The sequence below is a fragment of the Vigna umbellata genome, chromosome 11, assembly GCF_029865625.1.
Source record: "Vigna umbellata cultivar VRB3 chromosome 11, Vumbellata_1.0, whole genome shotgun sequence".
Taxonomy (NCBI): domain Eukaryota; kingdom Viridiplantae; phylum Streptophyta; class Magnoliopsida; order Fabales; family Fabaceae; genus Vigna; species Vigna umbellata.
In genome coordinates this window covers 33106549-33120219 of record NC_142175.1, presented here as the reverse complement: position 1 = coordinate 33120219, position 13671 = coordinate 33106549, and the positions used below count along the sequence as shown (strand labels likewise).

At 34.2% G+C, this 13671-nt stretch overlaps 4 protein-coding genes across 7 annotated transcripts; all 4 read right to left on the bottom strand.

Moving 5' to 3' along the window:
• Positions 1 to 231: 231 nt before the first annotated feature.
• Positions 232 to 3235, bottom strand: MBD11 (methyl-CPG-binding domain 11). The gene is made up of 2 exons (XM_047302785.2): positions 2777 to 3235; positions 232 to 1305 (listed from the first exon to the last, which is right to left on the bottom strand). Exons 1-2 carry the CDS (start codon positions 2855 to 2857, stop codon positions 505 to 507), a joined length of 882 nt encoding a protein of 293 aa, XP_047158741.2. The 5' UTR covers positions 2858 to 3235; the 3' UTR covers positions 232 to 504.
• Positions 3236 to 5967: 2732 nt separating this feature from the next.
• On the bottom strand, positions 5968 to 8719 carry LOC124829315 (uncharacterized). Its single transcript, XM_088102169.1, has 4 exons — positions 7981 to 8719; positions 7289 to 7879; positions 6958 to 7130; positions 5968 to 6499 (listed from the first exon to the last, which is right to left on the bottom strand). Exons 2-4 carry the CDS (start codon positions 7874 to 7876, stop codon positions 6325 to 6327), a joined length of 936 nt encoding a protein of 311 aa, XP_087958295.1. The 5' UTR covers positions 7877 to 7879; positions 7981 to 8719; the 3' UTR covers positions 5968 to 6324.
• A 152-nt stretch (positions 8720 to 8871) lies between these two features.
• On the bottom strand, positions 8872 to 11391 carry LOC124829316 (uncharacterized). Of its 4 annotated transcripts, none has more exons than XM_088102173.1 (3): positions 11153 to 11391; positions 10028 to 10177; positions 8872 to 9117 (listed from the first exon to the last, which is right to left on the bottom strand). In XM_088102173.1, exons 1-2 carry the CDS (start codon positions 11373 to 11375, stop codon positions 10035 to 10037), a joined length of 366 nt encoding a protein of 121 aa, XP_087958299.1. In that variant the 5' UTR covers positions 11376 to 11391; the 3' UTR covers positions 8872 to 9117; positions 10028 to 10034. The 4 variants fall into 4 exon arrangements, with proteins under 4 accessions (XP_087958299.1, XP_087958297.1, XP_087958298.1 ...); XM_088102171.1 differs by having other exon boundaries at positions 8872 to 9113; XM_088102172.1 differs by having other exon boundaries at positions 8872 to 9110.
• Positions 11392 to 12324: 933 nt separating this feature from the next.
• On the bottom strand, positions 12325 to 13453 carry LOC124829327 (EPIDERMAL PATTERNING FACTOR-like protein 8). The gene is made up of 2 exons (XM_047302807.2): positions 13069 to 13453; positions 12325 to 12772 (listed from the first exon to the last, which is right to left on the bottom strand). The coding sequence occupies exons 1-2, from the start codon at positions 13163 to 13165 to the stop codon at positions 12531 to 12533; spliced, it is 339 nt and encodes a 112-aa protein (XP_047158763.1). The 5' UTR covers positions 13166 to 13453; the 3' UTR covers positions 12325 to 12530.
• Positions 13454 to 13671: the final 218 nt, after the last annotated feature.

Here is a 13671-nt window from a genome sequence, read left to right as displayed (position 1 = left end):
ATCAGAATGAATAAGACAAGCAATTGTGTGTAGAAATCACTTATTTTTATCATCACAAGTTTATCAGATTACCCACGCCAAGCACGAGGCTATTTTAATTATGAACACTGAACACAACTTGCTAAAACAAAGTCAAATCAAGCATGGAAACAATGAAAATATGATATCAACACTTTCTATCTGTAGCTGAGAAAGATTACTGAAAAAGATTACTGAAAAGAGGTGAAGAAATAATGGAACAGTTAAAAACAATTAATTCCTAACAGAAATGTGTGCCAAAAGCCTACAACGATCGTTCATAACCCAAAAGATCTAGTCTAGGAGTGATACGCGTTTGATGTTCATCCTAAATACAACGAAATCTGAAGAAATAGTACAGAACTACAATAATCCAGGAGCTCATAAAACAACTACAGCAACTCAAATAACATTACAAAAGTCACCACCTATATCAGTAAGATACATTTAAGCACAGCTTTTACACTACAAGATGAACAAGAACTTTCACTGAGCACAGCTCCAGATAACTTGTCCGTTGTCAACCATTTTATTTACTTGCTCCTCAGCTTGAATGCTGTTCTTTCCATCACTTACAGGGATTTCTGTTATACCGTTCTTTTCCTCAACATCTGGGTTCGGCTTCACTTTCTCAGCTCCTCCATTCGCATCAGGAATCACACTATCAGCTATGTCTTGCTTCCTGTCATCAACTGTGCCATTTTCTTTTCCTGATGCAGTTCCTGCTGCCTCATCCACCTCTTGGGGTTTTTCAATGCCCTCCTGCTCCTCAGGCTTCTCAGTGATCTCCTCCTTCTCTTGGGGTTTTTCAGTTACCTCCTCAGTATTTAAAGCTTCCCCTGCAAATTTCTCCTCTGACTCTACCAATGCTTCTTCTCCTCCCTCAGGTTTCTCAGCTGTTGCATTTTGCACTTCGGCATTACTGTTATCAATCTCCTCTGTATCAGTCTTTTTTACGTTGTTGTTATCAGTTTCAGCAGGATCTGGTTTCGATTCTTCGGCTGCGGGTTCGTTTTCTTTGCTATCCTTCTTTGAAGAACCTGATGATTTCCGGGATCTTTTCCTCGGAGGCTCGGTCTCCGGTGGAGTCGATTTGACCTTCTCGCTAATCCGTGCCGATCGCCGAGGGGTCTCACCGGTTCCCCAGTCAAACTCCGAGATGGCAGGATTCCCAGGATGTGCCCTTAGGTACTGCTCCAGCTGCTTTTTGGAAGTGATCTCTTCCCCAGTAGGAGCTACGAATACAATCTCACTTTTCCTTGGTGTTCCTACTTTCTTAGGGAAGAACTGCAGAGTGGAACCAAAGCAAGCATCACAACGCAATCTCCATGTTAAGGTTTATCAATTTCAGAGTTCGACAGAGAAACATCTACATTACATAGATCTTTGTATAATAATAGCTTCACACAAAAAAAAAAGCAAAAGCATAAGGATAGTTATCTCCTTTGTATAAATCACTGCTGGTGAAAACAACTCCATGTAGCTTCCTTATCCTATTATGAACCGATATGAAAATATGAGATACCTATACAAGCTATTGATAGTTATCTCCAAAATTCACCTTTTATTAGTAGCTTCTGTTCACATAAGGATCTAGAATAAATCAACCAATATGTTCCTAAAGAGTTCAGGAGTTTCCATGGCATATGTTTTTGAAATATCTCTCAGACAAGGAAAATTGCACTTCTGAATCCGGAAACTACGAATTTAATAAGGAAGGAATGGTGCAGCAATGGAATAGAATCAACACCAAGATTTTCTGAATCACATAACAAAACGAAAAACACTAAAGCCGTGACACTAGGTAGCAAGCAAAAGCAAAGACATAAATCCATGGAAACACAACATAGTACCAGATAAAAAGAGACATTGTCTTCGATTTTTTCTACAGCGAGATGCCCAGAATCTTGTAGTATTTTTCAGGAAATTTGCGCAGGGATCACAGTGAAAGAAAGGAGCAGATTGCAATGGCATTGAAATTAAAAAGAACTACTTTCGCTACGAAATAGGAACTGAACTCAGTGTCAACATAATGAAACTAAGAAAACCAAAAAACAAAATAAACTGTCTTGACAACGTTAGCCCTTTGAGAAAAGCCATGAAATCCCGATTAAGCACAGAATTCTTCAAAACATTTGCACTACAACAAGATAAAACTAACAGGAGAATTTGAATTGAATGAAATAGACCATTATTACACTCCCTTTCCCGAAAACTCTAGAAGCAAAATTCGACACTGATTCTTCCAAATCCAAACCATTACACCAAAACAAAACTAAAACACCAGATTTTTTCCTCTGCAACAAAGTTACCATCATCCCAAATTAATCCCACCCGGATAACCCTAGAAACAAAACTAATTCACACTACAAAAAATAAAAACAGAGACTTTCTCGTAAAGGAACCATTTCATGACAACGTCATCCCTTTCCAGAAAAACCCTAGAAACAAAGATTCACACCGAATTCTTCCAACCGGTTACCCGACAAAAACATTAAAACCATTTTTGTTTTCTCAAAAAAGGTACCATCATCGCAAGGTCATCTCTTTCCCGAAACCCTTAAAACAAAAACAAGCACCGAATTGATTCAACCATTTAATCTAAAAAAAACCTACAAAAACATTTAATAAGACTATAACATCGGTAACAGCAAAAAACCATGGAAATTGGAAAAACAGACAGTAAATGAAAGCATGGAATGGGAAAATAAATTAAAATAAATTAGAGAGAGAAAGAAAGAGAAGAATGAGAAGAGACCAGTTTCTTCCAAGCAGAAGGGGCCGATAGCTCAACCGATAAAACCTCATCTTTTCCTGCACTCTGCGGTTCGCTCTCCATTCCTCTTCTCACACTCACTTTCTCAACTTCCTGCTATTCTCTGCTAACCCAATTGCAACCAAACAAAAAAATCAAAAAAAAAAAGAATGCATAAAGCGTCGAATTAGGATATGGTTCTCTCTGTTCCCCTTTCTCTCTCAAACTGTCACCAAATTCAATTCCAGAAAGGGCTTTTCTAAACTCACCCACCTCTCTCAAACCTCCTCTCTCACCCTCCAATCAAATCCCCCCAAAGACACCTCCTTTCTAATTAATATTCTTATCCATTTCCAGCATTTCATCTTCTTCACCTTCCATATCGACACGTGCCTGTCATCAAACTTGTCCCAGCACAAACTTCAAGAACTGTTACATTTACCAATTTCAAATTAAAGTACGCATTTTTATGCATGAATTGGAAGTATATTCTTATTTTCAAAATGAAAATGGTGTTTTAAGGATTAAAAAATGAATGGGTGTGTGGTAAAAGTAAAACACAAAAAAAAGGTTGAAATTTGAATATGTGGAGAGTGGTAGGTGTTGCTCACACGTGAAAAGTTAGAGTTTATGGATATCCTTCTCTTCTCTTTTGTGTTAACCAGATTTAAATGTGTGGTTGGAGTCCGAAACTCACCGACCAATCACCTTCCGATTTCAAATTCAAATTCTTCCGACACTTTCTTTCTTTTATGCAATTTTCTTTTCATTTAAATAATAAAAAATCTGGATAACGTTCTTCTCCCGGTTATTAACATTTAATAAAAATCAATTCTTTTTTCGAGTCCGAAACCACCGACCATTACCAAATTTAATTTTTTTTAAACTAAGTAGTAAAATTAAATTAAAAATAACACAAATACAAATATCTTAATTACGATAAAAAATAAAAAAACTAATTGCTTATATATCACTCACCTTAGTTTTTTTCATGACACTCTTTTTTTGTAAATTTCCTCAAAGATTTCTGAAAATGAAATTTTTCTAAAAATTAAATTAGTTTCCGTACAGGTTAATTTATGGAAATTGTTTGGTTTAATATGCTTAATATTTTTAATTTACGTACAATTTAATATTAGCTTATAAAAAAATCATTTTTGCTTTTCTTGTCGCAATGAATAATCCAGTCCCGACAAACTCTAATTAGTTTAATAACAACAAATATGGTTATTGTTTGATATGAGAGGTAGAGATTTAGGGTTTTCTCAAAAAAAGTAAAAAAGGTAAAAAGGTTAAAGTAAATATGATAGTTTTTTGTAATTAAAATTTTTTTGGGGAGGTGTAGGAAGTAGTTGAGGTGGTGGAGGGAGTAGCTCTCTAAAAACAAGAAAGTCAAGCCCATCTTTTCGGGTCCATTTAAAAGTGATTGAGTCCGCGAGCAAACAAAAAGGCTGAGAAAAAAAAAACACAAACAAAATCGGTCGAAAATTCAGTTAAAAAAAGTATGATGTCACTATAAAGATATTGTGAGTCATATATTCTTTTTTAAAATTTTTTATAATTTTTTTCAATTTTCTTGACTATCATCCATCACCTTTATTCTTCTAGTGTATAAACCACAATATTATTGAGATGAAATCCAACTTATTCACCTTTGTTCACTTTGGATTTCAAATCTCTTCTTCATTTATTACATGCATGTTGTTTTTGGAGGGATTCATGATAACACAACTAGTAGAGTTTCTCAACAAACAAGATGTTTATAGGTAGTGAAAATTAATTGATATTTGAAATTTTGTTGGTCATTCTATTTAGTTTTAAGAAAATCAAGTTTATAGGAATTGTAATGTTGCTTATGTAATTATTTGAGAGAATTGCTTGAATTGTAGATTGATAAAGTGAAAATTTTTTGGATTACAAATTGTATTTGGAGTGTGAATGATTGATTATATTGTTTGAATTAATATTAGTTTTGCTAAATTTAGGTATTTTGAATGGAAGAATTCAAATTTGTTACCATCTTAAATGCATCTTTATGATCAAAAATTACAATTAAGATATTGTCTATTTTAAAATTTGAAATTTTATTACAATTTTTTTAAAAGAACTTTTTAAAAATAAAAAAAAATGGTATTTAAAATTTTTTAAACTTCACCTATTAAACATCAAATCTTTAAATAATGTAAAACTATATCAAAACAAACTAAAAATTTGGTCTTTCCAAGTGAATTCATTATTGGAAGTCTCACATCAACTAAAAATAAGATCAATTTATAGTATAATTTTGTAAAGTTGAGTTAAATCTAAAGTTAACGTCTTCTTTTAACACTTATACAGTTAAGACAAAAGATATCCTTTTTTAAACATAAGATAAAATACTAAAGAAAAAGTTCTTTTAACAATTTTTTAACAATAGTTTATGTGATAGTTTATGATTGTTCGTTTCAAATATACGGACCAATAAAATAATGAAATGTAATCTACCGTGAAAAATCCAAATATGAAAAGTGTACTTAAAAGATGTGAACTTTTCCAATTTGAGTACTGCGGCACTGGCCATACATTGAATTAAGTAAGTTGTGGCTAAATAACAGCGACCCTTAATCAACTGCATCATGAACAATGACAAACGCTATGAAAAAGACGAACTCAAAAACACTTACCACCTTATCACTGACCCCGACATGTCAAAAAGACAGCAAACCCATACAACTATAGCTGACAAAACACCCATTTGCTTCACCTTTCATGGCCCTAGTTCTACGTTTGGAGCCGTTGGTTTATGTTACTCAAACCCCACTCTCATCTGTTGGAATATATGTCTGCAGCTACTATTTCTCATGTTGCTGTCTATGGCTCCATGCAGATGCTCCACTTATTTTCTTTCTCCTTTCTTTTGCTGTTAAAACAATGAGCAACTTGAACTGGCCTCATTTCTCGAAATCTTATACAGAAGTACATGCATGGCCACTTTAGCCTTTGTATTATGTTTATAGAAGAATAGATTCACCGGAGGAATACAATACCAATAAAATCTGAACTCAATCACAAAGAGTTAATACTAGTTAATGATCTTTAATCTTATGCGATATTCTATATTTTCATTTCTAATCAATGTAAAACTTAGATTCTTGAAATTCTAATATTTTAATGTTATAAATTTTACGGCTAGAAGCAACTGAAGAGTAGAATGATTCTGCTATATTAAAACTCTTATTTATTCAATAATTTTATATCAGAGTAACAAGAAGACAATTTAAATATATGTGTCTCTTTTATCTCAATGGATTCATGTTGAAAAAGAGGTTGCACCACTATACTCCTTAGTGTCTGCATGCATAACATTATATTCTCAAAACATACATTTGATGAAGCCTTGTTACTTACAAGCACAAGAGGCATCAAAAGTTGATTTCTCTTGTTATGGTCTAAAGCTATTCACAGTAGGCAAGTCATTACTATTACACCAACCATTCCTAGTAATCACTTCCAAAAGGGGCATGAGTTACTGCTGTTTGAGCAACATACTTATTTGTCATGCAATATCACCTTCATTTAAGAAACAGTGGTAAAGCTTTTGAGGCTTCGGTTATACGAAGGTGATGGTTACTTCCAAGAAAGAGAGCAGTTGGATATGATTGATTTTCATCTGATTTACTTTGGCAGTCTTTATCTTCCTCTTCTTCAGCATCCCAAAGGAAGTTAGCATATGAAGCTACGACATGGCTACCAACAATCAAGATTGATATATCAGTTTCATGAACAAGAAAAGGCAGAACATTTTTTCATTTGGGATACACAGAGAAAAGTAATTGAGCACAAAGCACAATGTTCAATTTTCATGGATATCAAGAATATCAAGTGATTATAAGATATAACATTGGAATACTTTTGATACAGAGACCATTGTATTCATCTGAGTCGATGACCAAGACGAACCAAACTTTGATACTACTGTTGGATTTATTAAAGAGAAAATACAATAATAAGATTAAGGCCCAACCGCATATGAGATTGACATCACTTTCTATCCAAAACCTTAAGACAATAGATTAATGGGTCTTTCATCTTTATACGGTGTTCTACTGGGATTTGTACTCACACTTAAATTCTCAACACTTTAAACAATTACAAAAGTAAACAAGAACAATAATCAACTAGGAATTGCGGATAATATATTGTACCAATCATCTGGGGCACTTCTAATGGCTTGATCAAAATATCCTTCAGCTCGATCAGCATCTTTCTCTGTTTGCCATATTAAGTCCGCATAGAGGGAGAGAACAAGACCATCATCAGGATTAGCCAAAATAGCCCTTTCGAGATACTCTTTTGCTTTAGGATAGTCTTCACAAACCTATTTTCATACACAATATCAAAACCATAAACAGATAAATAGATAGGTCGGTGAAGCATATAATTTTCCTACCATTTCTATGCATCAACAAAGTACACGATCTTTAGAGAAATAAAACATGATGAAGCTCAAGAAGCTGCTCAAACAAATTGAATTACCTCTTTCAAAAACTTTGCATAATTTCCCAGCAAAAGAGCATCACCGGGGTTTGCTTCAATCATGTTCTGGTAATAAGCATCTGTCCTATCTCTACCACGATCATTTCCTTCATGGAAATTCTTCCCTCTTCCATGTCCACCATTTGAGCCTTTTCCACTACCATTACAACCACCATCACTCCCCATTCCACCACCCATCACAGAAGTCTGCAAGGTACCATCTTTCTTCCCCCCACAACACTCTTCTTCATGATCCATTACTCCCTTATCTAAATCCAAACTCGAAAACAGTTCTTGAATGGAAGGTTGTGATTTCATGTAATAAGTCTTTTGTTGAGGACTTTTCACTTCATCTCTTTCTTTGATTTTTATACTCTGTTGATTTTTGGGAACACTATTACCAAGTTGCACACGGTTTTTTCTCTTAGGACTTGAGTTTTTAAGGTCTATCTCTACAGGTATTTGGTTTAGACTTAAAGCTGATGTTGTTTTAGGTAGCCGAAAAATGTTTTCTGGTTCAGTGGAGGAGTCTCTGGAATAGAGTACCAATGAAGTTAGAATTGGTGCGGAGGAACTTCTAAGTAACATCTTCTACGGGGAAACAATAAGAAAATGGTTGAGGACAGAAATAGAAACGAAATGGTGCAAGTTGAAACAACCAGGAACTGAAAAGTCAAAGAAAAGTACTCAACTGCAAAAGGAAAGAGAAAAAGCAGAAACCAAAGTGATTCGTGGGATTATTATTAGAGTGAGACATGGAATTGAATGTAAGAAAGAAGCAAGTGTTTATATAAGAATTAACAATGGACATTATTACTTAGAGGAATGTGTTATCCAATCCCGAGTTACAAATTTAGGAAAAGGGAATGCAAGTGATAGACTACAACCAATGCAGAAGAGACACGTTAATGGGGGGACCTTAGTCGCCATTTTTGTTTTACTGTAAGTTGCAAAATTGAACGGACACCAATTACTTTTGTATCGCCATCTCTAATGAACCTTCCCAATTTAGACCAACCATGAATGAACACCTGCTTTTGGGCACCATGGGCGTTTTTTGTCGCCGTATGGCGTTTGCTAATAATGTAGCAACCTTTTAAAACTACATACTGGAAAGTGGAAGCGACAGGGGATGTCATGATCTTGCTTATATACTTGGTAAAAACAACCTCAACCGTGAACTGCGTTATTCCAAAACTGCTATATAAATATGTGTTGAAGTATGCAACAGATGTCAAGACTAATTCCTTTTGCTTTTATGTTATTTACTTGATACAACCACCATTGGCAGAGTCAAAAAGCAATTTAGTAATTGGTACAATTTCGTGTTTAATTCCTCTGTAAATGTGAGATTGTTTCCTAAAACTCTGAGAAACAATTCACAAGAATGAACCAAAACAATGAAAAGTAAAGGGGTTAAACACTTTACGTCCTGTATAATTTTTAATATATTAAATATTTCGTTTGAATCTTAGAAACTTCACTGATGCTTTGACCAAAGTATAATTATATCAAGCATGAAAGATATCTGAGGCTTTGTATTAAATGGAAATTGATATTTATAAGCAATTGGGCCTATTAGGTAACGACAACAAATTTTCATCTCCATTTTCATCCAGTGTTACGGTCTGGAAAGCAACAGAACAAAATATGTCGTATTCGATCGTTTCTCATGAGAAGCAAAAGATTGCAAACCATATTACACCCAACAACGGTCTGTGCAAAAATATCAATTCCTTTGAACACATCAAACCGACGATTAGTCCTTCCATAAATGAATGATGTTCAATCTAAAATGACCCTTCCTTTCCACAGAGTATACCTGCTGGCTCAAGAAAAACAAGAAAACAACTTAATGATAGTAGGCCATTCATTCTATTTTTCTGGGTTTCATGCATCATGGTTTAAGCCGAATGGAAAGACATCATTCACTATGAAGGGAACCACTTGTCCTTCCAGTAAAGAGCAGAGACAGTCATTAAATTAAACATCTTCAAGGTTCTTGTCTAAACTGAATTGCATAGCAAAAGTAATAATCTGCGAGACCCCACAATACATTTTACTTGAATTAAAGGCTTTAGACTACAAAAACAGACCAATCACTCAAAATGCAAAAGGAGTTATAAGGTCACATATATTCTAAGAATTTCAGTCTTTCAGAATAATGACAACGCTATAAAGATTTTGATTTAACTCGCCGTCAAGGTTCTAGTTAACATAAAAACAGCATCAAAACACTATGATTTACACAAGGTCAAACAGAACACGAGTTATACAGATTCTTATACCAAAACACCGCAGTATTTAGTACAGTCTCTTAAAAGACATATATGTTAAAACACTGAACCTTGGATTACAACAATATGTTGAATAAATCGTTATCTATCCAATAGCAAATTACGACCAAATGCAACCAAGTATACATGAATTTTTTTTAATGCAAAGACTGCAAATAAATTACTAAATTTCATCCACTACATCTGTCAAAAATAAACTCCAAACTTCACTGTTGATTCAAGACATTCAATTTGAGGATATTTCATTTAGGTGATAAAGCACTTAGAAGGAAAAGGAGATCAGAGTATCACTCATAAACTACTTCGGACAGAAGTAATCATAGCACAAGAAAACTTTATGCAGAATAATACTTATTCGACACAGTTGCATAATTTATTTCTTTTGCTGTATAATTCTGTTCCACTAAGATACATGTTCCATATATACAAATTAAATGCTTACTATTTTATCATCTAAATCTTGATCCCTTGTTTGGTCTATTCCTCCCATCCCAGGCAGAAGCCCAAAAGAATAGAGACAACCAGAAAAGAACAGCAAAGAATATCTGTATCCTATCTTGAATTTTGGATAAAGATGCACCAACATCTGCTCCTGAAAAAAAAATGTATTTTCAATACCGAAAGCTGCATCTCGCAAGCATAAACACCAAATCAAAACATAATGATAGAAATTGGGCATATGATAAATTTTAAATACAAAAAATATAGCATCCTCATCCAATTAAAACTCAGGCTAGTATAGCATTGAGAAAATATACCAAAGAAGAAAAAGTCAAGACTAAAATATTGCTGTGGAATAAAGATAAACGCAATACAAGTACAGTTGACAATTATAAAGTGGCTTTTACAAGGGAAACATGACAAACTAACCATCTATAACATAATTCAATGCTACAGAAGACAACAGATTATTTCAAATTCCAATATCTTATCTACTTTAGTTTCTTGCACTTGACGATTTAGATGGTTAACTACGAACTTTCAAAACTCCAAATATTATAACTTCATGCGTCAAAGACAGATATTTATGCACAAAAAGTACAAAAACTAATCAGATTTTCTTAAACCTGCCCGCCCCCGCCCCCGCCCCCAAGAAAACAACAAACACCTTCAAAAGATACTCGATAGAAAACTTTATATTTTGCAGAACATATTGTCAGGCACTGGGCTTGTTTGTCGAGCTATAAGAAAAAAAGAATTTCACTGATGAATTAACATGTGGAGCTTAAACAATTCATGACTAGCTAAGTTCGTGTTCATCCCTAGCTATGAAATTACTACGTTGACTGAGCACCGTCCATCTTCCGTTAAAAATTAAACAAGCTCCTAAAGAAATCCATCTCACCGACCTAACTAAGCTCTTCCTTATACTTCATATTAGTGTTTACCCCTCAGAATTCGAACAAAAGAACACTTCAATTACTACAGTTAGTACTTGGACACGGAACGTAACGGGAAAGGAAATTCCCCGTAATAAACGTGAACTATAAAAAAAAAAATCCTAAATCGAAGCACGAAACAAAACCAACTCATATAATCAAACAGTAACATATTCGATGGATGAAACCTTTAAGGTTGCTTGAATTGTTATCGGAAGGTGGGAGCGGAGAACCGGGGGAGGTAGCGCGGTACGGTGGAAGACGACGGAGTACGGCGGAGGAGGAAAGAGGTTGAAATCGGCGGTGCAGAGGGAAGGAGAAAGCATGAGAATGATAGATAGTGCGATAGAGAAAGCGCTCGGAGGAACTTGCGGTGGTGACTGAGACTAGACTCATTCGGACACATTTCATTTCAATTTTAACCAAAATGAATGATCCATAGTTGATTAAAGTGTTCCCTTATACGGTGAATTATTGGGCTCACTTTCCGACCAACTGGATCAAATATTGGGCTTCATTTACATCATTAACTGGGCCTGGGTTGATTGGGCTTCATTTACATCATCAAATATTGGATCCTACTTCTAAGCAGATGCCACATACCAAAATAAATCAAAAGATGTATTATTTTAATTTCTCTTAACAAACCTTTTAATAACATTTATATTGCAAGGGAAATTTATTTAGTGCAATAAAACTAACTATTATACAAAACTTCCTTTTTTATCTGAGGTGTTTTCTTTTTACGAACCCCAGTCATCTAAAATAGAATAAAAAATAAAAAAGAGTAATAAAATATATTTATAATCTAAAATTAGTTTATAAAATAAATACCCGATTTTTTTACATTTGTTTTTAACTTATATAAATTAAATTTAAAAATATTTTCCTCTTCAACCAGTTCAAAAATTTATTCTCGACATATCCTAAGTACAGTGCATTATGGTCCTCAACTGTGTGGACATGAGACAGCATGATAGGACCTTGTACCAGTTGTATTCTTTTCATGTCTTAAACCTATTTCTTGTGTTTGTGGTTAGAAAGTCAGAAAAACTATTAGTTTATTTTGATCAGGGATTAGAAATTTAAGAGTAAAAAACAATGTTTTCTTCTTTTCCACCAGAAAAATATTATTTGAGCCTCTTTTACATTCATTTAATATTATTTATTTTTACTTTTTTTTTCTTTTCTTTTAAAAAGATACAAAAGTTTATACCTCTATCAATATTTTATCATTAGACTGAATGTGAAATAAATGTAAAAGTATATCATATTACTACAATCATTACTTTTATTTTCTGGCTAGTTCTGATTATAAATTATATAAAGTATATAAAACAATGGTCTCAAAGCAAAGACAAATAATTAATATATAATTATATTAGGAGTGATATATGAAAAACAAGATCAACTGGCAGCTCCAATAATTTTCAAGATCTAAATGACAGATAGCCAAAAAGAGGCTCTAGCAGAAGATGGATTCTCTGATCTTTTTTGCCTTTTTTCTGGTTACATATACAGAAGTCAATGGTAAAAAACTAATTAACAGTACTAAGATGAATAATTCTATGGTTGAAACAATTTATCACCACATTTGCATTTCCATGAAAGAAGATAATAAGTATCATCATCATCCCCACGAGAAAAAACTCTGAAACCCTTCTTCCTCTTCTGGTGGTTTGGAGCTACCAGAGTAGCCATGCAAGGCCTGCAACTCTTGCACTTGTTCACACAAGCAGGAGGCTTTGACCCTATTACCATTTTACTTTGCTCCAAACCCTTTCTTGGGTCCAACGTCAGCGATCCACCTGCACATGTACAACAATTGGTACTGTTCATTAAACCTCAAGGTGCCCTAGAGCACTGAGAAAGACATGGCTAGAACACAGAGAAAGAGACAACAAGCACAGAAAAAGAACATCGAAATCTGACTAAATTTAAAATTTTGAAAGAAACCCATAAAAGGGGAACTGTGTGTGTATATGAAGATCAAGTGTTTTGGTGAAAAAGATGGTTATTTGGAATTTTGCAATTACTCTACCCAACAGAAGGTTGAAACAGTTATTCAGTTAAATAGGGTATGAGAGTGGTGGAGGGTTTTTACCAGATTTGGAAGGTAGAAGGGAGACGAAAAAGATGAAAAGCACAGTGATTGAAAGTTTGAGTCCATGTAGAGGATAGGATCTAGCAGGTGGAGCCATCAGCAGTGACTGGTCTAGGAGAGAGCTTTGACGTGTGCTGTGTTGGATTTTGATGCAATTATAGTCACAGTGGAGAAGTGTTGAGGAAAGAATGAGGAGGTGAAGAAGCAGTGAAAGTGACTTAGATTATATTAGTGTTGGAATACATGAAAATAAGAGATATAAGTGTGATAGACAAAGTTGAGGGATGTTTCCTATGGTAGAGACAGTGCTCTGATTCCATGGCTTGTTCACCAATGAAAATCAAAATCACACAGTGAGAGTCTCTTGCTTTGGCCTTTTTGGGAATTTGGGGAACAGATTTTGGATTCACAATGAATATTGACTGAGTGAAATGAACAAAAACTAATATGATATGACCTCCCCTTTCTCTTCTCCAGCACAACTTCTACTGTTATCCATTAAATTACCTACCTGACCCCACATTCATTTTCATTTTATATGAATATACTTTCTTTCTTTCTACACATAAATATGATAATAACATAAACTTTACAATAAGATAT

What these genes read in the sequence shown, in the direction of transcription:
- MBD11 (XM_047302785.2), bottom strand. Translation starts at nt 2,857, where the DNA reads ATGGAGAGCGAACCGCAGAGTGCAGGAAAAGATGAGGTTTTATCGGTT. An exon ending in CTTCTGCTTGGAAGAAACTG is followed by an intron (nt 1,306 to 2,776) that starts GTCTCTTCTCAT and finishes TCCACTCTGCAG; the next exon opens with TTCTTCCCTAAGAAAGTAGG.
- LOC124829315 (XM_088102169.1), bottom strand. Translation starts at nt 7,876, where the DNA reads ATGTTACTTAGAAGTTCCTCCGCACCAATTCTAACTTCATTGGTACTC. An exon ending in ATGCAAAGTTTTTGAAAGAG is followed by an intron (nt 7,131 to 7,288) that starts GTAATTCAATTT and finishes GTATGAAAATAG; the next exon opens with GTTTGTGAAGACTATCCTAA. An exon ending in AGAAGTGCCCCAGATGATTG is followed by an intron (nt 6,500 to 6,957) that starts GTACAATATATT and finishes GATTGTTGGTAG; the next exon opens with CCATGTCGTAGCTTCATATG.
- LOC124829316 (XM_088102173.1), bottom strand. Translation starts at nt 11,375, where the DNA reads ATGAAATGTGTCCGAATGAGTCTAGTCTCAGTCACCACCGCAAGTTCC. An exon ending in CAATTCAAGCAACCTTAAAG is followed by an intron (nt 10,178 to 11,152) that starts GTTTCATCCATC and finishes TTTTTTTTTCAG; the next exon opens with GAGCAGATGTTGGTGCATCT.
- LOC124829327 (XM_047302807.2), bottom strand. Translation starts at nt 13,165, where the DNA reads ATGGCTCCACCTGCTAGATCCTATCCTCTACATGGACTCAAACTTTCA. An exon ending in CCTTCTACCTTCCAAATCTG is followed by an intron (nt 12,773 to 13,068) that starts GTAAAAACCCTC and finishes GTACATGTGCAG; the next exon opens with GTGGATCGCTGACGTTGGAC.